This window comes from Simochromis diagramma, unplaced genomic scaffold, assembly GCF_900408965.1.
Source record: "Simochromis diagramma unplaced genomic scaffold, fSimDia1.1 OVJJ01000514.1, whole genome shotgun sequence".
Classification (NCBI taxonomy): domain Eukaryota; kingdom Metazoa; phylum Chordata; class Actinopteri; order Cichliformes; family Cichlidae; genus Simochromis; species Simochromis diagramma.
Genome location: NW_024387346.1, coordinates 2,441,681 through 2,464,141, shown reverse-complemented (window position 1 = coordinate 2,464,141; position 22,461 = coordinate 2,441,681). Strand labels below are relative to the sequence as shown.

The window sequence follows — 22,461 nt, the reverse complement described above, 5'->3', positions numbered from 1 at the left end:
ATAATTTAAGGGGTTTCAGGGCTGTGGCTGTGACTGACTTGCCCATAGCTGCTAGCTGTCAACAAGGTGTCAGCCCAACTAATTCCAGTCTTTGCCTTGAGAAGCCTTTTCAGTGCACTTATACTTGAAAGTGGACTTATGTCAAGTCTTTATCCTGTCTTCCTTCTCTCACCCCAACCGGTCACAGCAGATGGCCCCGCCCCTCCCTGAGCCTGGTTCTGCCGGAGGTTTCTTCCTGTTAAAAGGGAGTTTTTGCTTCCCACTGTCGCCAAAGTGCTTTCTCATAGGGGGTCATATGATTGTTGGGTTTTTCTCTGTATCTATTATTGTACGATCTACTGTGCAATATAAAGCGCTTTGAGGCGACTGTTGTTGTGATTTGGCGCTGTATAAATAAAATTGAATTGAAATATAATACGACTTTAACAGCCTGCTAGAAGTCTGTGTATTTTTTTTATTTTTTATATATTGCTGAAATTAGCAAGTTTCAACAGTTTGATAGATTGTTATGAAGTGATGATCTCCTACTGGGCAGACTCGAGGCTACACTAGCTCTATACTCCGCCTAATGGTACAAACCTCTGTGACACAGAATTCCAGCCGAAATTTGAATTTGAAAACTTGAATGGACGGGTGGGTTTTTAAACTATAACTTTCACCACCAGGTGGCAGCATTTCTTCAGTGGATGCTTGAAATGTTTTTAGATGTTTCCTGGGTTTTTTTTGTTTGTTTGTTTATTTTTTGTCTATCATTTTAAATAAATTGTGTTGTTAAATAACGGTTGGAGAGATTTGCTGTGACAGCGTGTCCCACCTGTCGCAGGGCGAGAGGCAGGGTATGCTTGGACAGGCCACCAGTCTGTCAGAGGGTTAACTCACAGAGACACAGAAAGCTGAGACTCAAACCCAAGACCTTCTTGCTGTGAGGTAACCGTGTTAACCACCGTTGTGCAGTTAGGAGGGAAGGTGCTGGCTTGTTTTTTTCTTTAGTGAATAAACTTTAGTTATGTGCTAAAATAGTTCAAAACATGCATGGAAATAATCCACAGAAAGATTATTGTGCTTACTTGGCAGGTTTTATTTTTGAGACCTTAGTTCAAAATCGCAAACATGGTTGATGAAGGTTATAATTAAATTTTTAACTCATAATGCCCAGACAGTCTTCTTGATATTTTTGGATGGAGTTTAAATTATTCAGTGAAGCGCCTAAAAGACTGGACAGCAGGACTGGCAGCACCCCAATCCCCAGGCTTGCGGTATTCTCCCTTCTCCAAGAAGTACTGACGTCCACGGTAGTTGGAGTGCTCGTAGAAAACCCACCAACCATCGAAGACCTTACAGGAGTTGACCTCCCTCCAGCGGAACTTTTCCAGAAGTGAGGGGCAGTCCTCTGTGGCCTCCAGGGCCTGGCCGCCAAAGTCTGCCTTCTCATAAAGCTGCATCTTGTACTGGGTCCCACTGGTCTGGAAAGTGAGGGAGGGAGAAAGGAGGTGAAGATGAAAAGAAAGAAAAAGGGAAAAGGGAGGATACAATGAGATTAGAATTAGAATCTAATTGGAAAATTCGTACTCTACATGTACACCTAGTTTGAAGTTTGTCAGATACAGTGTGGCAGTTTAGAGAAAAGCTAATCCAAATTACTGATTATTTTTTAAAATTGTAGTTCATTAGTTTCATTTGTCTTTGCTTGTGTTTAATGATGCTGTCACCTCTCAGCCGGTCACAGCACATGGCTGTCTCTCCCTAAGCCTGAGGTCTCTTTCTATTGGAAGCACGTTTCTTTTCCCCACAGTCGCCACGTGCTGCTCATAGTGGGATCATCTGACTCTTGGGGTTCACTTTAATATAAAGTTTATTTATTGTGTTGCTAGCTGCAAGTAAAATAACAAACAAGTATCTGAGTGTATAATTTGCCTCTCGATGATCATGGTAAACTAGTCTGTTCAAGGACTGTATACTCGGTATATTTGCCATAATCAGTGAGATACCTTACATTAATCAATCCTTCATTGTTTGCAGTGTGTGTTTGCTCACTGTTTTGTGCCGTTATAAATAGAACCAAACTGTACACACGCATCTACTAACTGCATTGATTTAAAGAGGCTGCAGGCTGTGGGTCAGCTGGACCAAAGCCTGCTCATACAAAGAGACTGATGTCACGCTGGTCTCCATCGACACAGCACTGCAGTAGCATGAACATGACTGGATGTCATCTCTCACATAGTAAATGCTTTTTTGGGATGCCCTGAGCCCGCTGTGCCTTCAGTCTTTTAAGATATTCAAAAATTAGACTCCACACCTGCGGAGAACATTGTGAAGACTTCAGCTCTTTGTCATTGAGCGTGCAGTCTGTGCTCACAGTGCACAGTCAATAACAAATGACAGACAGGCTAAAAAAATGTGCACCTGCAGCAGAGCAGCATGCAGGCAACGCCTGACTTACAAAGTGGATCATCTTGCAGGAACTGAGGTGGTCGTTCAGTCCCATCCAGCGCTGATACTCTGGGTACTCCCCCCTGCTCAAGACATACTGGTAGCCCATGTAGTTTGGTCTCTCGTACACCACCCAGGCTCCACTCTCCACCCGGATGGAGTTGCAGCGGCTCAGGTAGGTGTGAAAATCTGAGCAGTCACTGTCGCACTCATAGCGACGGCCCTGGAAGTTCTTGTCCTCGTAGAAGACAATCTGAGGGGGGAACGCATAACAGTCTCAGTGCTCGTCCACCTTTCACATTTGCTCTGTTAGGCAGTCTAAAGCCTGGTCCCTGTCTGAAAGCTCAGACATTTTAAAGCAAAGCCACTGTTAACAGCTGCTCAAACAAGCAGCGAGGCTTTAATTTACAACAGAGTATAAGGAAACAACATCTGCAGCAAACCTCTGTACTCTCCCACATGCACTTTTGAACCCGCACATTAAAACTAAACTCTTTGCATTGACTCACCCTGCCCATCTTGGATATATTGTGTGGGATAGCCTTGGTGATGATGAGTGATGGTGATGCTTCCCCCTGAGGTCTTGATGTTGCACTGGCCTTTGAGCAAGTGCCTTTTATATGCCCGCTTTCCCACATTTATAAACAGCAACAGTGGAGGCAAAAGGGGAACAATCGCTTTGTCATGAAAATGAGATCCAAAAATTGAGTCAGTGATTCTAGTGCTATTCAGTTTTTCCAGAAAAGCGAGGAAGGATTACGGCATAATGGCCAGGCGTGGGTAAGCGTCCATTGACCCCACTACTCTACTGGCTGGGTCCAGTGCCCACCGTTACACATGCCAGCTCCACCAGCTTGCTCCCACCTGGCAAGGACCTGCCAACTCATGACTTATTTCTTTTTTGGATGGATCCACATGAAGCAGTGGTGAAAGTATTCACATCTAATAAGTAAAAATGGGAAACACAAACGGAGTGACCTCACTTCAAAATTTCAGTCTGAAAGTGCTGAAATAACAAAAATAAGGAGAAAAAGTGAGTGGTGTTGTAGATGTGAGTATGGAACAAGTACTTAATGTACAATGTAGCGCTGGTTATAATATGCATGTGACTTTTAATGAAATGTTTACAATTATATACTTTTGCTCTTGATGCTACTTATTTTCTTTAACATTACTCATAATATGTGATTTACTTTTGCAGTATTGTGTTTCTTATGCATCCTATTTTCTAGGATTTTTTAATCAATCCAATAATTTGGACTAAAGTGGATTTGTAAACAATTTAAAAGGTTGGGGTGCCGCATAAATATGAACCCATATTTTATTCATAATAGAACAGAGAAAACATAACAAATGTTTAAACTGATCTAATTTGGAGTTTGATAGATGAGGGCAATGAAAGGCTTTAAAAGTAAGCACTACTAAAAAGAAACAGCTGGAGAAACATTTTACAGCTAATTTGGCTAATTGGCAACAGAAATAAAAAGAGCATGTTAGAGAAGCAGAGGTTCTCTGAAGTAAACACAAACAATTTCAGAATCATGCTCCTCGGTCTAAAATTGTAAGGACTTTGGAAAAACTGGCATGAGCTCAGGAACACAGTTCACTGCGCCAAATACAGGTCAAAGAAGCAATACGTGAAAAAATGATCCTGAAACAACACCATCGTCTCTGGGCCAAAGCTCCTTTCAAACGGACCGAGGCAAAGTGCAAACTGTTCTGCGGTCAGAGAAATCCAAATCTGAAATTCTTTTTGGAAAGCTCAGATGTCACGTCCTCCGGGCAAAATATAAGAGGCACCACCCAACTTGTTATCAGCACTCAGTTCAAAAGACTGAATCTCTGATGGTATGTGGTATTGGTGCCTATGGATCTGACTGCTTGCACATCTGGAAAGGCAACATCAAGGTGAAATACAAAGCAACAAAACCTGTAGCTTTTTCAAAAAACAAAGAATATCTCAGCAAGACCATGCTAAACTGAATACTGCATCTATCAAAAAACATGACTTCATAGTAGACGAGTCCAGGTGCTGAATTGACTTTCCTGCAGTGCAGACCTTTCAAATGAAAACATTTGGCTCATCATGAATGAACAATCAGACAAAGAAGGCTCTGGACTATGGAGCAACTAGACTCTTATATCAGAGAAGAACAGGGCAACACTCCTCTCCCAAAACTCCAGCAGCTGCTCTCTTCAATTGATGCTAAAAGAGGCGCTGCAGCACAGTGGTAAACTTGGAACATGCAGCTGCCATCAAATTCAAAATAAGCTTTTTTTTTTCTGAAAATGCTACATTTAATTGTCTTCTGTGTTGAATAAAAAAAATGATTTATGAAATCTGCAAGTCTTTGCATTCTGCTCTTATTTACATTTTACACAAAAGTTCCAACTTTTACAGAATTAAAATTTTACTGTGCGTTCTGTCGTGTAATAAAATTCAGTGTTAAGTGGCTTAACAAACAGGAAATAATGGTGAGGTACAAGGACTGAACTGAAAATGAATGAAAAAGCAGCCAATGTCCAAAGACAATCTTTGAAAGCCTCTCAGAAAGCCTGGAGAACTATTGGCACCAATATATATATAATATACCACTCTAAAAGTCTGGCTTCTTGGAAATAAAATACAAAGAAATGAAGGTTAGAAGACTTTTGCACATTATTGTAAATATCCAAAGAAACATAAGATGCGACCAGGTTGTAGTCAAAACCTTTATTTCAGTTTTTAAACAATTAAAAATGACTTGGTGCTCTTGCACAGAGCTGTGCATCAAATTAACAGGACCATTTTTTAGTAAACAACAGCATTAAGGCGTTTACAGCATGAATCAATTCATCCTGAAACTGTTTTAAGCACATATTCCCTTCATTTGCTATTTCCAATACAGTGCTGCCCTGATGATTTCAAGCAGGCCTTCTGTGTATAATTTACATCATATTTTGTATAGAAGTCAAAATTCAGCGTGCTGTAAAGTATATGTGGAAAGAGGAAGCTAACTGCCTGAAGTACACTTGGAGGTATTCACTGCTAACAGTTATTCTAGAGGTAAAGTAGATTTATGAAAAATAATTATTACTCAGTGCTAAAAATCGACATCTTTATTCAAAAATAAATATACATTTAAGTTTTCTTGGAAAACTGGTCACCAGTTTATTAAATCCTGCCTCAGCTGGAACAGCAGATTAGCTTGTTCTATTGTACTGCAGAAATTCAAGCACGACTCTGCAGCAGCTGCACTGTCATGTGAGAGCAAACTCGAGCACACAAAACAGCGTCACTACAGCTATTAGCAGCATGTGAGTAATGGGATATACACACACACACACACACACGAAAATGCTTTATTAATATTCTAAAAAATAATACTATTACGATCTAGGTACTAACATGCCCCTTTAGATTCGAAGTGCTTAAAATGTTCAGCATCTACATCCATCCATCCTCCATCTACATCTTTAAATGCTCAGCAGGTTCCCTCAGAAAACTTGTATACGAGGTCTGTTTGAGAAGATTCGGTGTCAGTAGGTGCATGGAAGAGACGACAGGGTCTCCAGAGGGCTGTGATAGGAAGCAAGTTCAACATATCTAGGCTCTGTTTGAGTTAGCTAGCTTAAAAACCATAGCTTTCTGCTATCCTATTAATGTTGCTTCATAGTCCATGACCACACTGAACCACAGTTACCCATAATTCAGCACCTGAAAGCTGTCTATCAAATTAATTCAAACAGGTTTTGGTTTCTCTATTGCAACACAAAGTTCACCTAAACACTGGATGGACAGTTGGTACCAAATTATGTTTGAAAAACAGACTGACTGCTTGAAAACAATGTGTCAGGGTCTATTTACTCGACTGTCAATCACAGTTAATCGTTGTGCCTAGTTTGTTCCTCCTCATCCTCACTCTGAAGAAGACAATAAGCAGGAAAATGTCTCTTTAAAGCATGTGGCGACTTCACACATGCCTCATCTTTACAGAGTGTGTGTGGCACATGATGTTGTTTGATAACAAGCTAAATCACTCCCACTTTAGACATGTCAAACATTTAGCTGCCTTTTCTCAAGAAGGAACTGTGAACTTGGACACAACTGTAAGCTGCTGGAAAAGCTTAACCAGCAGCAAGAACTCACAGCAGCACCGTGTGAGAAGAAGACCATATGTAACCTGCATGTGCAAACGGCCATGCTGCCTTAATTTACAAGTGCAATTATTCTGCTGGCAAAAAAAGCAAACAGTAAAATTCAACACGCCATGGATGACTGTCCCACTGCCTGTCCAGTCCTCATATGTTTGGGATCATTCACTTGGTTGGTGTCTGCTGCTGCCCCATCAGAGTCCTTTACAGAGGCTATTGTGGGTGGGATTAGGCTGTCCAGTTCCTGCCTGTGACCCGTTTCCAGAAGCCACTCATGAAACTTCATTTCCACCAATTCCTGGAACTGTTGCTTCTGCTCCCTGGAAAAACAGAGAACGTAAAAGAAAGTTGCATTTAAACGGCATAATATTGAAAATAACAGAGCTTAACAAAAAAAGTCTTTCTGAAATGAAGGAGAGAAAATTCTTAGCATCATTCACCTTATTTCCTACACTTATGCTCCAGCAACAATATGCGTGTGTTTAATTTTCTGTTTCTTAACCTGGTACTTTAATAGCTCGTATATAGTAGTAGCAATGTCAATGTTGTCAATGGAGACAGTGTACAGAATATGTGATCAATGGGTCTGTGGGCCACTCTTACTTGTGGTCATGTGGGCCTGCCAACCAGCCGCAGACAAGAGCGAAGTTCTAACATACAAAGAGCTGAAGTGAAACTGAGCATTAAAACCAATGAAGCGTCCACTATAGCCACCATCTGTGCTCTTCTTCTTTTTAATAAAGGTCTTCTAATTTTCACTCCTCCATAGTCCTCTACCTGCCTGCATGCTCAGCACTCCAGATGATTGGATATCATATTCCTGTTTTGGAGTTAAAACAAAGACTAGCCTCTGTAGGAGGCATTAGTTTGTCTATATAAATTTGTAGCAGTTTTTCAAGCTGAAAACTTTCTGATTTTTCAGATTTTCTTGTGAGCACAAATTGCAACCCAGTTCAGAAAGAGTGGATCACAATCTAATGCTTCCAAACATGAATCCTCACATGAACCTCACAGCACCTTCAGTGTTGTACATCATAGTTAGAGTCATAGTATCCAATCACAACATTCAAAGCAGAATGAAGACTTTCCAATAAGACTATCTTTGAAACGACTGTTTAACTAACGTTCCTCCATTGGTCTCTGACCAGTACATGGATACTATATAAAATCGAATGTTTTGAAACAAATCCAAAACTCTTGCCTTGTCTCTTGTCTGACAGACAATTTAGATGTCACATCACTGACCAATCGAGTGGTGCCACTGCCAAAACTTTTGGTATGCAGATATACAATCGTGTTCCTGCCAGTTAAACATTAAATACGTGTATTTCCTTTAAAAGATGAACATCTATTTATGAATGTAAAGAGCCAGTGGAGAACTGCCTCGTGCAACCCGTCTGACATCAGTGTGCTCACTGAACTGCATATCTCTCACACATAGCAGTTAACTGACATTCATATTGATTTTTTGGAATCCCTTTGCTGTTACAATTTTCCACTGATTAAAAGGCACGCTACATAATGAAACACTAAACCTTACTTGAACACATGTATAGGTGGCTGAGCCACTGCTTAATAAAGGTTTGGGGGTCAATTTCTCACTCACTTGCTCAGCCGGGCCTCTATCACAGTCTTCTGCCAGTTCTGTATCCTCCTCTTCTTTTCGTCCAGAGCTGCCTGGTATGAAGGAGGCAGACCACCGGGCACCTCACATGTGTCTCCCTCCATCTGAAAAGGCACGACCAGCGTGTGGAACTCTGATGGTGGCAGCAAGCGGTAACAGGAGGGGTCTGGGCTGGACAACGTATTGAGTGAGTGGCTGGCAAGGCCCTCGGTCACCAGAAGTAAGGGCTGATCCCAGAGATTAGGGACAACCGCCAGCCCCACGCTGGCCATGTGATCCTCCAAGGAAGGGTAGAAAGTGTGGAAAGGACCTAGAGTAATGTCCATGTTTCCCGGCAGTAGCAACGGGCGTGTGGGCGTAAGGGCATGGATGGTGCAACGTGAGGAAGTTCCAATAACAATTCGGCCGGCCATGCACACCACCCGCACATTCTGGCAGCTGTGGATGTGGACGCTGGTCTCAACGGGACCCAGAACCACAGTGCTGTCACGGCATTTGTCCACACTGACTGATCTAAAGGAACAAATTCCACAACAGAAAGAACATAAACTGTACAGATACAGCCACTGAAAACTGCCGCTTTCAGCCAGAGATCAGCCAACTGACAGTCAGCCTAGGAACGGGAATCGAGAACCAGTTCTTGTAGAATACCGGTTCCCAGTAGGGCAATTCCTTGTAATCATTAGTATGCCTGCCTATCAATTCCGCTTATGGTGCTTGCACTCTTGGCCTGTATGCTAAAGATAACCCAACTTCTATTACTAGAAGGCAACCTTACCTGAGAGGTGAGAGAAGGTATATGAAGGCATCAGCACATCTATGGATTTTAATGTTGGCACCAGTCAGCTTGTCTGAAGTTTTAGCCAGGGTCTGTTTTAAGACTTGGGACATCAGCACCATTTTACTACCAGGTGGTGCCATGTGGGTGTTCCTGGCTATCTTGGCTCTCTTCATGGCCCCTTCCACTAGAACACACAAACACACATGGGCGGTCAAAAAAAGGCACAAAGTGAAGACCGTGAGGAAGGACTAATGCCAGATGATTTTACTAAACCTTGCTGAGCCCAAGCGAGCTTCTTGCCCGAATGGAGACAGGCAGTTATTCCAAAGGGATTCAGAGTGAGGCTGCGCTGGAGGCAGGAGAGGAGATTGTGCAGGGGGAAGGAACGGGTGAGCGAGGAGTAGCCAGCTTGTGTTTGGAGTGGACCTTTGGTCAGCAGCCGATGAATGGGCTGAACAGCTTTTCCTTGGCAAACTGAGCCCTCCAGAAGCAGACCCAAGCTCCGCACAGCGTCCAGGGATACCTGATAGAACATAACTGAGAAATCAGTTACAGTATGGACTTGTTTTTATATTTCAAATAGTATAGATTAATACAAGAGAAATTCTCTAATCAAAAATTTTAACATAATGAGTTTACTTTAACAGCTGCAATTTGCTGTTAATGTTTTATTTACACTAGTGAAAGAAAAAATGTACAGCCATAAATCTAACTCATCTATCAATTAAGATGGAAAGTCAGAAACGCCAGACTGACCACCTCTGTAAATGCAGAGGTTCTGACAGTTTTCTGCTCTGGGGCATTCAGGTGTGTGTTATTACAATGTGAAGGAGGAACAACACCAGCACTGATCTTAGAGAAGCACTTGTTGCTGTCCATGAAGTCGGGAAGGGGGTTAGGCTATTTATTATCATTCTGCAGAAAGATGTTAAATGTTAAAGTTGATAACAGTACAGTTAGAAAAAGAATGGGAGGACTGTTAGGAAAAAGCCTCGTCTCTGCAAAAAACACTTTACAGTCACTGAGTCAACATCAGCTCCTCTGTATACCAAAGTATTCTAGAGTCAAACGGCAGCAAACAGCTGGATGGCTGAAAAGGAAAAGAATCAAAGTGGGGTTTTTAAGTCCAGACCTTAACCTGACTGAAATGCTATTGGAGGACCTTACGAGAACTTTTGTGAATTAATGTAAACCTCAATAACCTGAAGCAACGTTGTACAGCTCCACAGTTTATCATCTACCCGAAACAAACTATTTTAGGTCTTCTCCCTTCCAGCCAACTTTCTTCTAATTGGCTGCCCTTCATGCACAGAGGGTTTGAGCAGAAGGTGGGTAGCGCTCGATGCTCACAGTGAGTGGTATGCCTGTTGCAGAATTTTATCTTCTGCATTAACTGAACTGTTCTGAAATCTTATGCTGTAATGCATGCAGTAACCTGATGTGAAACTACACAGACATGTAACTGTGAATGTCTATGTCTGATGCTTTAGACACTGCCATTTCTTTTTACACATTTACGGCTACTTCCTCTTCTGATACCAGTTTTCAAATTGGCTGCAAAAGAACAGATCAACTCAAAGAAGAACGCCATCGCTAACTAGTGTTTCGGCAAAGAGATGCAGAGCAACATGGGCACACCAGCACAAGCAGAAATGTTGGCAACAACATTTGACTATCATGTAGGCTCTGCACAGATTCAGTGCAGAGGTAGAAATCAAGCTTCAGAATACAACATTAAAGATAAATACTCTCAGAGACAAGATAAAGATGCAAGAGAGGCAACAACTACCTGAAATAGACTGATTAGCTCACAGGGATTGCTTCTACATATATGTCTATAAGAATATATTTAAGAAGATATATTAAATATACTGGTATCTTAAATACTCTGGCTAGCACCAAATATTGTTAAAAATATCTAGATTGTGTCTGTGACCCAACGCAGGATGTGTGCTTGCTGTTCCCAGACCTGGCAGTCTCTTAGGGCCTGTCCAGATTGCGACAGTTGACCAGGCTCCACTAGCAGCTCCAAAATCTCTGCCAGATGGCTTTGCACGAAGGACAGGTGAGCCTGATCATCCCAATTCTGCAGAACCAAAACAGGAACAAAACTGGACTATAAGTGGTTAACTTCATATACACCACCATACAATAATTTGCACCAGATCTAATTAGAACTACACAATACTATAAATCCTGCTGCATTGTTGGTCATTCTGTTTTATGTTTCATGGCAAAGAGAACCTTGTTCTGATAGCTAGTCTTGGACTCTCTGTCTGATGGAGACGGGGAGCGAGTGCGATGGCTGGGCCACTCTTCCCCAATCAGAGAGGTGCGCAGAGACACGCGGTTCAGCTGCTGAATGTAGAGGAAAAGGAGAAACTGCAGAGTGTCCACAGACAACTGGTGCACAAAGGAAAGGGAACAAAACCACAGGTTACCTATCAATATGCAGCCGCTCTTCCTTCAAATCTGACGGCAAGGTTACAATAGTATCAGTCCTTGGAATAAATATTTAAACTTTATTTAACCTTGTTCCTCTGCTGGTCCAGCTCACTTTTAGTAGAACACTGGGAAAGACACTCAGCCCACTCCAGCCTCTCCTCTGGTGTATGACCTATCAGAAGGTCATAGGTCTCAAAGTAGAGCCACGCAAGGTCTTCTGGAAGCTGCAACTTTCCACAGGCGATATGCCTCCACATGGGCCAGCTCAGGATGGGGAAGCAGCCATTCCTTGTTCGCACGTAGATAGCCATCTTTCGAAGATAGTGTAGGTTTAGCTTGGAGGATGGTGCCACCTACAACGATAGTAATTCATGCTATTTACAAGATTTACAGCTCTTGGCTGATATCATAGTGGGAGTACCGGTATATTTACCTGTAGGGCACCAAGTAGGAATGGTTCCATGCGTGGCCATATGCTCACACCGTTTGCCTCCATGTCTGAAGAGTCAGAGTACAAAACCATGTGACATACACCGATAATTAATTACTTGAGTATTTGACACTGTATAAGTACAATGCACTTTTAAATCACAATGACAGAGCCATTACTGGATTATGATTATTAGTCACGAACCAGGGAAGGAGCTGGGGAGCACTAGCAGTTAAACTGGTCAAACTGGACAGTTACAATAACATACTGCTTTGTTATTTCGCACAGACTCAACCTCTGTCCACACTGTTTAGTTCACCATGTCACTCATACTCCAGCCACTTTAACTCTGCACACACACAACTGTATATCAATTCAGATACAGCGCAGGATGTTCTGCTTTTACTCTTTTTTTTTTTAAACTCATCGCATTTCATGAACCTTCTCTTTGTTGTTTTTTTTTTTAGTACAGCAACAACAGACCTAATCTTCAAAAATGACCGTTTAATTACAGGTTGAAAAATATCTTCCTGGCAACCAGGCTGCTCGTGCCATCAACACTAGGCATCTAATTTCAAGTTTGACAAGCTAATCAAAACTAAGCTAACATCAATCCAGTAACACAGTAAATATATGCACAAAACTCACTTGTTTTTGCTGTGGCACAACAAGAAATGAAGCCGAATACCAGGCGCACTGATATTTGCTCATAAAGTTAACTCCAACATAAAAAAGTAGGGCTGGCCAGCTTAGCTTAGCTCCAGTTAGCTAGCTGAGCTAGGACAGCTCTGGATCTTACTGTCAGACTTTTTGTCCTCGTCCTGTTACTGGGATCTTCGGCCTGAATGAGAAAAGGGCCGACAGGTCAAGGACTCATAGGTGGGTATATAGAGGAGGACGAGTGCAGTGGTTCCTGATTTGTTGTCAGACGCACATCTGCCGTCCTTCCTATTTGGCGCCCTCCTCTCCACTCAGATCTCAGCAGACATCTGTTGCGCGCAGCTCCCGGGGGCGCGCTTCAGCCTGCACTATGAGCATGGTGCCCGGGTTTTTTTATTCACCGAAATGTTCAGTTTTTTATTAGTTGTACTTATACATGTAACAAAAAACAAAAGCAAAAAACAAAAAAAAACCCCAAACAAACCCAAAAAACATCGGCGCAAACAGTTATATATGACAAAAAAGGGCTGCTGAGAAAGGTGTGAGCTGTCTCTTTAACGCTGGGCAGAGTTTTTCGGGAGAAGATGATTTGCCGACATCCAGTGGGCGGGCTTTCTCTGACAGGAGGAAGAAGGCTTGTGGCTGACTGACTGGCAGCTGGGATCCGAGCTTTAAAAAGCCGGTTGTTCTTTGCTACCTCCTTGAGAAATCCTGACATCTATGGCTGCTAAAGGGATGAATCTGTGTAACGTGTGCTGCCTGCTTCTTTATGCTACTACGGCGGTGCTTGCCGGGTAAGTGGTGTTCGCTCGGACAGCGGCGAAACAGCATCGCCAGCTGGTACACATGTTTCACTGTGATTGGTCTAGACGTGCTCTCCATGCGTGGAACAGTCTGACACACAGAGCTAACTTGCTAATAAGTGCTTTCGTTGTCTTTTGCGCCTCACTCATTAAAAAGTGTATCCACCACTTGTAAGGGCCGTGTTTTAAGTGACTACCTAGCTTAGTTAGCTTGGAGCTAGCCATTACGACAGATGAAGCTGCTGCATACTGTCTATGGAAGCCACACTGGCTTACCCCCCGGAGATTGTAAAACACCGAGTTAGCTACAATCTAAAAGTAGCATCATTGCCATTTGATAACGGTTTCTCGTTTTTCTTCTACCTCTGTGCCTCCTGTGTCTGCCTTATTTGTGCCATCTTCCTCTCTCCTGTAGGCGAGATTTCTATAAAATCTTGGGGGTGAGCAAGAGTGCATCAATCAGGGACATCAAGAAGGCCTACAGAAAGCTGGCTTTGCAGTTACACCCCGACAGAAACCAAGACGACCCGCAAGCCCAGGACAAGTTCGCAGACTTGGGGGCAGCCTATGAGGTAGATGTGTAGCCATTGTTGTGTTCTCGATGCTAGTGATATCCGAGATGAGCAACAATGAAATTGTTTTTGAGTTAAAAGACTGTTATATTTTCATAGTATCAGGTGTGTTCGGGGACAGTAGCGCAGATTTAATCCTATGTGAGTATAAAAGCGCCCAAGACGCCGATACAACTGTTTTATAAGCCTGAAATTTGGTTGTTGTTGGTAAGATCTCTGCGATTGGACGATTAGACCGTGTGGCTGAATCTGATTGGCTGTCAGGCAGCACAGCTGGTGTATTGAAAATTCAGACGTGGATGAGTGGGAGTGGATTCGGATAAGCGCTGCAGGTGTTTCCGTATCAAACGTTCACGTTTCTTTTAAAAACGGAAGGATGCCGCAGCGACTTCACTGATTTGTAACACAAAACTGAAATTGGTTATTAATAGAGTTTTATTAGTCGAGGTGGGTCTATAAATGTATCTCTAAATGAATGACAATATAATAAAAATAATAGAAAATAATTGACAAGATCTACATAAATTTGAAGTTTTTTTTTTTTTTTTTTTAAATTGTTGCTATTGAGGTACCTCAGGCACCAAAATGATAACAATCTCAACCATAAAGTTCAGTAGGTATTTGTTTAAAGAAATCTAAAGTGGTGGTACAATATATAACAAATAAAAATATTTCAAAACCAGAATTTGAAATGGCTTATTAAATGTAGGAACAGCAACATATCCAACATTCTTTGGTAGTCTCTTCAGGTGCTCACCTTGAAGTTGAGAAAAGTTTAACTTGGGACCTCGCCACTTGGATTTTTTGCCTGTTGTTGCTGAATGAGGGAAGAGAGCTCTCTGTCACCTCAGTAAACACCTTCGTTGGTTGAGGAGCTCACTTACTAGTTTCAAGTCCTGTTACAGCATAATCTTCATGTTGTAAATTATGCTCACTGTTAGAGTCAAGAAGATTATTTCCCAGTACAGTCTGATCTGCCTCTCACTTATATCTAGTTTCAAAAAGGTTGACAAAAAGAAATGAGGTTCAGCTTGATGCTTAATGATGGGAGATAATCTTTTATCTATAGTCTGTGGTTGAAACAACGGGAGATAATGACAAACTGATTAGCAGTAGCAACAGCCGTAAAAGTTTTCTATGAATTTCCAAAATCTCATCATCTTCTAAGAATGGAGCCATTGCTGCTTTTCTCAGGTGAAGGCACTTCTACAGCTACAATGTAATTGCTGTCTGTTCCTTCTAATGGGTCAACTGTTTGTATTCTCATATTTGAAAAAGTATATATTTTATACGTAAGCTTTAAGATTGTTTCAGTAGTAACAGTTCACTGACTTTTCATTTCATTCTTTAATGAATCAGTCAATTTCAAAAACTAACACAGCTTTCAAGAGCCCATCGACATTTTTTTTTTTTTATTTTTTTTTTTTATTTTTTTTACATTGAATTATGACACTCACACGTTGTATCAGCGGAGAGAACAAAGACTGCGGCATGTGGCCATTGTGTGATTGACAGGTTGTCTGTTTGTAGGTCCTCTCAGATGAGGAGAAAAGGAAACAATATGACATGTATGGAGAGGACGGGCTCAAAGAGGGTCACCACAGCTCTCACAATGATATCTTCTCCAGGTTGGTTTCATGAGCTCAGCTGGATTTTATGCCAGGTTCAGCTAAATGTATGTATAATGTCCACTCATGCTACTGTTCCTCCCTCTGTAGCTTCTTTGGTGACTTTGGGTTCATGTTTGGTGGCAACCGACAGCAGCAGGACAGGAATATTCCCAGAGGAAATGACATAGTACTGGACCTGGAGGTTACATTGGAAGAAGTTTACTCTGGGAACTTTGTGGAGGTGTGGAGAAACTCCTGGTTTCCAAACGAACAGTCTTTACCATCCTTTATTCACATTTCAAGTTTGTTCCACAAAGAGGAGCTAGCGATAGAGTGTCACTTCATTCAGTCATCAAACTGCAAGGCTTACCGATGAATCGTCTAATTTACTACCTGTAGATTTTTATGTTATCAACACTTATTTTTCCCGCTGTATGCAGGTGGTACGTAACAAGCCTGTAGCTAAAGAAGCTCCTGGTAAAAGGAAGTGTAATTGCAGACAGGAAATGAGGACGACCCAGCTTGGACCTGGACGTTTCCAGATGACTCAGGAAATGGTGTGCGATGAGTGTCCCAATGTGAAGTAAGTCAGCTCCTGTTGTCATCATTAAATGGGGCCTATTATGCTTTTCCTTATTTTCTGTGATACATGGCTGTGACATCATAGAAAATATCCCTAATGTGGTCATCTCAGGCACACAGCTCTGGTGCAGAAGCCCCACCCACCTGCTGTTTGTGAGGCATTATGAGGAATATGTTGAACTCTAAATCAAACAAAGCAACTCTGCTGCACCAGTAAAACAAATGGACTGATATTGAGCAACACAAGTCCACAGTACAGATGTTATTACTCAATTTATAAATGATAACCCCATTTTGGACACCACTGAAAATGAGATGAAGCATCTGAAGTCGTAAATTTGAATGTCTCTAACCCAAGTTTGGACTTGGCCACCGATTGTACAGCTACAGGGTTTGATTCTGCGATGCTTCCATTTTAATTTTTGATAACTGCTTCAGGTTGTATGTTGGTCTAGCTCTCTCAGAATGACATTGATCTGTTGCTGCAGATGTCAGGTGTGTTTATTACATGTATCAAAGTCAGTACTGATTTTTAGATCATGTATTGCTTCTCGTTTCAATCACTTCTGATTCTTATTTCCTGATGTGCGAAGTTTCTGGCAGAGTTGATCTTCTTTCTCCATCAGGGTGTGTTTTAGTTGCCAAGACCTTTATGATTGGATTTGAAATGAACCCGAGAATACAGATCCAGATCTCAAGATAGACGATCAAGCTACATTATTACACTGTTACTGTTGCGACTCTCATCCGTAAATAAAGCCGCGGCCGGCTGAGTTGGTTGTGTCCCTGTGACGCGCCTCCAATAATCCATAATGAGTCGTACTTGTACTTTGTTTTTGTTTTGTTCTTAAAATAAATGCGCAAACATTTGTGCTTTCAATCAATTTACAAATAGCGCATGGATTAACTGGTGTGCCAAAAAATGACGGTCAACAGAAAAGTTTGCCCACAAACCACTCACCCAACACCCCTGCTGCGAACACCGACATCAGGTAAATAGACTGTGACCACACCCACATACCATCACCTGAGACGCAGGTAAAGCTATACACCTGTGCCACCAAAACAAAAAGGAAAAACATAAGCATGGACTTTGGCTCTTACAGTTACCAACAAAACCTGTTAATGTGATGTAAACAAATATGCCACCCACCCATCCATTTTCTTCCATGTATCTGTGACTGGGTTGTGGGGGCAGGAGTCTAGGCAGGGAACCCTGGACCTCCCTCTCCCTAGCCAACTGCTCCTGCTTATCCAGGGGAGCTTCAGCATGTCCTCCTCCCCATGGTCATGCCCAAACCACCTCAACTGGCACCTTTCGATGTGGAGGTGTAGCAGCTCTGCTCTTAGCCCCTCTTCAATTATTGGCTTTCTCACGCTCTCTCTAAGGCAGCGGTCCCCAACCTTTTTGTGCCACGGACCGGCCTTTAAGGTGTCGCGGATAAATACAACAAAATAAAACCAGTACCAAAAAAAGATTTATTCATAACACACAGGAAGAGACCCAGGGAAACCGAATTAACAATAAAAATGATAAAAAAAATAATGCTAAAAACTGTGAATTTCACACCCGAGCCTCTACTCTCGCGGTCCAGTACCAAACGACTCACAGCGGTTCCCAGCGGTTGGGGACCGCTGCTCTAAGGGACCGGCCAGATGACCTTTGGAAAGCTCATTTCTGCCACTTGTGTCTTGTTCTTTCAATCACTGCTAAGTTTATGACCATAGGCGAGGGTAGGCACGTAGATCAACTAGTAAACTGAGATCTTTGCTTTTACACTCGGCTCTCCCTTCACCATGATGGACTGGTACAGCGTCCACATGACTGCATTCCACTAGAACAAGTTCTGAGTCACAAAGTTCAACAGCAGACTGAAAGAAATGGGTGGGGGGGGGATGCTTATGGGATATTTTGAAAAACACATCAGGAATCCTAGATTTTAGCTTAACGTACTTAATAAATTGACCAATAAATTGTATTAACAAATACATCCTCTGATGTTATCTTATCTGCAGGCTGGTGAATGAAGAGAGGACCTTAGAGGTAGAGATCGAGCAAGGAGTGAGAGATGAGATGGAGTACCCTTTTATTGGAGAAGGTAACTGCTTTGTAAATCTTAATTCGTTAGCTTTTTGTCCCTCCCTGTTTCTGACATTTTACTCTGACCACAGGGGAACCTCACATCGATGGAGAGCCTGGAGACCTTCGATTTCGCATCAAAGTGTTGAAGTATGAACCGATTTCTGTGTGTGTGTGTGTGTGAGAGAGAGAGAGAGGCGTGCACAAATTAGAATATAAGTATAGTGACAGACAAGTGATGTGGGGATGTTTCTACTTTATAGACATCCTGTGTTTGAGCGCAGAGGAGATGATCTCTACACTAATGTCACCATCTCTCTGGTGGAGGCACTGGTTGGCTTTGAGATGGATATAGTACATTTGGATGGACACAAGGTTCTGTATATGCTTCTTGTTTTGAAAGATTAAATTATTTGGGGAAAAATAAAAACATGTATAAGATTGATAGTAAATGTTTGTCTGTCTTTGCCTGGCAGGTCCACATAGTGAGGGATAAGATCACAAAGCCCGGTGCTCGAATGTGGAAGAAAGGAGAGGGGCTGCCCAACTTTGACAACGTTAACATTCGAGGTTCCCTCATCATCACCTTCGATGTAGACTTTCCTCAGACACAGCTCGACGACCAGCAGAGAGAAGGTCAGAGTGGCAGTGTTAAAGGGTGCTCTGGGAGAAGTTAAGGACACGTCATATCTTAAGGGGACCTACTGTATTCTGCTCATTTAGTCCTTATTTATCTTACAAGGCTTTCCTGCTTCTCTTTTAAACGAGGCATGTTAGCTCTTTCAAGTTCTTCTGATTGGCTGCCCCTCCTAAGCAAAAGATTTGAAGAGCAGGTGACTGAATGTCTGAGTTGACCAAACTTGGGCCGTGCCAACCATAAGAACACTACGTACATGACAGAAAATAAGGATTGGTCCCCTGTAAGTGATTCAAATTTACAAAGAGAGATGCCAGAAACAGTTGAATTTGGAGTTTATAAATTGAAGTTATACCTTTTTTTTTTTTTTTTAAGTTTGTCTTCAGAAAAGGTTTATATGCCAAGTAGTTATTCTATATGCATTTTAATTTAATTGAATGGGACAGAAGAACAGTCTTTGTTACATGTTCTCATTTCTGAACAGGATCAATGATGTTGTAGTTCGATCTGCTCGCGGGGAAAGGTTTTTAACAGCAGCTGTCACCGTGTCGTTGCAGGTATTCGGAATCTTCTGAAACAGGGATCTGTACAGAAGGTTTACAACGGACTACAAGGATACTAACGCACCGAGCGACAGCGCCTGAACTGATTCACATACCACCCAAACACACACACAGACACACTTGTTCAGTCAGCAGGAGCGTGATCTGTAATCCTAGCCAGGGTGTATTTATTATTTTTCAGATTTGTCTCAGGATGGCTTGAATCCAATTTGTTTTTACTTTTTAAATGTTCTACATCTTCTCAGCAGTAGCACAACAGCAGATGTTTTATGTGAGGTGTAAAAATGGACACTCTGAACCTTTTCATTCCCTGCATTACCCTGTAACAGTAGGTCTTTTTGTCCATATTTGTATGTCAAGTTTACTTCTTTGTATCTGAAAGCACCTACTCATGTGTCAACCGCTGCTCCTTTGTGGCGAGGACACCGTTACAGCCCTCTGCGTCTGCTGAAGGATGAGCTACTGACAAACTGGATATCTGAAGAATGTTCAACCTGTGCAAGAGCAGAAGTTTCTCCATTTCTGGTCTTTTTGTTTTAGATGAGTTTTATGAATGTAACAGCATCACTTGTTGAGTGATGGAACTGTTGTTGCTCTGGCCTGACTCCTGTTCAATAATACTCTGTAAATAGGAAAGAACAAATCCAAACCTGTTTGTTGTGTTTGAGTTTTCCTAACTTATGTTGGCGCGTTTCTGTTTGACATGATGTGACTGAAGAACTGTCAGCATTGCACAGCCCCACGTTCACTGTGACAGGAGTTGACCTCTTAAGTTAAACAGTGAAGGCAGTTTGCTCCAGCGTGTGTTTTCCAAACCTCTGACACTTTATAGCTCAAAGGGACTTCACTCTATGAAGTAACAGCGTCCCTGTTGACTAGAATGGGCTTTTCTGATTTACCTTGACTCTTAAGCACGATGCTGCCTCCCAATTCTGAGTGTCGTGGCCTTAAATGTAAATTATTTGGCAGTTTTTACATTTCCTAGGGGATATTGTACTTTTGATTGACAATATAAATAAAGATTTCTACAAATTCTGTTGGCATGTTGTACCCCAGATTCACCAGTAGATGATGTCAGAGTCAAGTAAATAACAAGCTTAGAAAGCCTAAAAGTTAAAGCTCTAAAGTTACAAGGAAGGAGGAAAAACTAAAAGGTTTTTTTTTTTTTTTCCACACACAAGAATTGGATGTACTGATGTGTAGAAATGGTTGCATCTTTGGGTGCTTTGGGAGAATTTGGTGCTGACATGAATTTACATATGGGGGTAAGTTGCATTACAGGGCAATGGGTTTGTAAAAATAACCAGTTTGTATTGTGGTCGTAATTCTGAGATCTTGGTGAGATAATCGCATAAATTTGGGAAATCACAATTGATAATAAAACATGTTAAAATACAAGTCTTGATATGTAGAATTGATAATGAGATTTTTAAGTCGAGAGTCAAACTAAAGTAATAATGTTAACACCTTCATAAAAAAGACCTGTGTCTAATAGACACATAAATCAACCTGTTCACTTGTTATAAGGCTGTGGTTCAAGTTTTTAACAGGACATTGCTGTCAAGTTCCACTGTGATGGTGACAAATACAGCATCGTTTTTCATCTAATATTCAGAAGTATTTATCGTATTCAAAAAGTAGTTTTCTCAGCATAAAACTATGCATGCACTGGAAGTCTGCTGTGGCAGACGGTTCCTCGATGAGGAAACTGGCGGGTTGGTTAGTCGCTACTTTGGACAAATGGACTAAACCCTGATCAAACACTCAATTCTTTTTTAGATTGGTTTTCATCTGATTAGGAAGATTCATACTGCAGTAGGATAATACATCCATCCATCAATTCTCTTCTGCCTATCCAATTCAGGCTTGGAGTGGGAGGTAGGGCACACCCTGGACAGGTTAGGATAATACAGCCATGTGAAAAAGAAAGTTTTAAAAATGCACCCGTGACTCGAAATGTTGTAGAAGCACCTTCAGGAATAATTTCTGAATGACTTTATCGCTGTGGAGGAATTTTCTTTACAGCATTGCTTCAGTTGAGATTTGCAGACATTCATTTATGAAAGCTCTCTTAAGGTCCCAGCATAGCATTTAAGTCGGGTTCAACAGCTTCTTTTCTTTTTCAGCCACCTTATTATAGATGTGCTGCTGTACTTGGGATCACTGTCTTGTTGTATGACCCAATTTTAGGAAAGTTGGCCTCAGATTTGATCTACAATACTTTGGTACACAGAGAAGTTCACGATGATTCCAGGTCTACGAGGTGTCCTGTTGCTGCGAAACAAGTCATGCTTGACAGTTGGTACAAGATGTTTGTTCTGATATGTTGTGTTTAGGCTTTTTAGACTTGGAGTTGTGTATCATGGCCAGACCTCTACACTTTGGGTTAAACTCTTGGGTTATTTCCGATGTAAGTTTGCAAGCCTAAGCTGTGCTGCCATGTTCCTTTTAGAGAGAAATGGAGGTCTTATGAAGTATTTTTCTACTTGTACTGTCATGAACTTTCAAATTTAACTCACTAACTGAGGCATGTTGAGTCTGAGCTGTAGCTCTGATCTTGGGATTTGGTGCGATGTCCACTTCTAGGAAGATTATGTTAACACACACCTGAATGCTTCAAACCAGCAAACGGCCAAAAGTTCACCTTTTATAGGTGCTGACACACAGGACTTCTTGGAGTCCCGTAAAAAGTTTATTTTCCCCATGACTGTCTAAATGCACTCTGTTAAATTACAGTGAAATACCACCAGACTGATTTACTAACATTAAACAGTTTTTTTTTCATAGCATTTCTGATTGTTTAGTACAGTTTTTTTTAGTATTCTTACTGCAATTGCCACAAACAATTTATTGCTGTAAGACACAACAGCATGCATGTAGCCTAAATTCACCCTCTTCATTTAGTCATTAGACAACTTAAGTTACTGGAACGGTGCTGTATTCAATGATAATAAGCAGCCCGACGATGAATGCTGCTTTAGCTAAACGTTAACACTCAGTCTAACATACACTGAAACACTGCAGCCCACAATCAGCTGCAGAACTAGAGATAACTATTTTACTAACTATACCAGCACGACTAAGTTAAGGATTTAAAGTTAAAAGGT

At 41.6% G+C, this 22,461-nt stretch overlaps 3 protein-coding genes across 4 annotated transcripts; 1 reads left to right on the top strand and 2 right to left on the bottom strand.

The window, feature by feature from the left end:
* Positions 1–630: 630 nt before the first annotated feature.
* Positions 631–3,320, bottom strand: crygs2 (crystallin, gamma S2). The gene is made up of 3 exons (XM_040006797.1): positions 3,263–3,320; positions 2,444–2,709; positions 631–1,463 (listed from the first exon to the last, which is right to left on the bottom strand). Exons 1-3 carry the CDS (start codon positions 3,318–3,320, stop codon positions 1,191–1,193), a joined length of 597 nt encoding a protein of 198 aa, XP_039862731.1. The 3' UTR covers positions 631–1,190.
* Positions 3,321–5,131: 1,811 nt separating this feature from the next.
* tbccd1 (TBCC domain containing 1) lies at positions 5,132–12,931 on the bottom strand. Of its 2 annotated transcripts, none has more exons than XM_040006822.1 (9): positions 12,647–12,931; positions 11,851–11,915; positions 11,504–11,770; positions 11,217–11,375; positions 10,942–11,058; positions 9,246–9,495; positions 8,970–9,156; positions 8,174–8,704; positions 5,132–6,887 (listed from the first exon to the last, which is right to left on the bottom strand). In XM_040006822.1, exons 2-9 carry the CDS (start codon positions 11,911–11,913, stop codon positions 6,674–6,676), a joined length of 1,788 nt encoding a protein of 595 aa, XP_039862756.1. In that variant the 5' UTR covers positions 11,914–11,915; positions 12,647–12,931; the 3' UTR covers positions 5,132–6,673. The 2 variants fall into 2 exon arrangements, with proteins under 2 accessions (XP_039862756.1, XP_039862757.1); XM_040006823.1 differs by lacking the exon at positions 12,647–12,931 and adding an exon at positions 12,496–12,640.
* A 177-nt stretch (positions 12,932–13,108) lies between these two features.
* dnajb11 (DnaJ heat shock protein family (Hsp40) member B11) lies at positions 13,109–20,389 on the top strand. The gene is made up of 10 exons (XM_040006824.1): positions 13,109–13,301; positions 13,726–13,882; positions 15,413–15,510; positions 15,601–15,733; positions 15,933–16,075; positions 18,091–18,173; positions 18,247–18,304; positions 18,418–18,529; positions 18,631–18,790; positions 19,349–20,389. Exons 1-10 carry the CDS (start codon positions 13,228–13,230, stop codon positions 19,411–19,413), a joined length of 1,083 nt encoding a protein of 360 aa, XP_039862758.1. The 5' UTR covers positions 13,109–13,227; the 3' UTR covers positions 19,414–20,389.
* Positions 20,390–22,461: the final 2,072 nt, after the last annotated feature.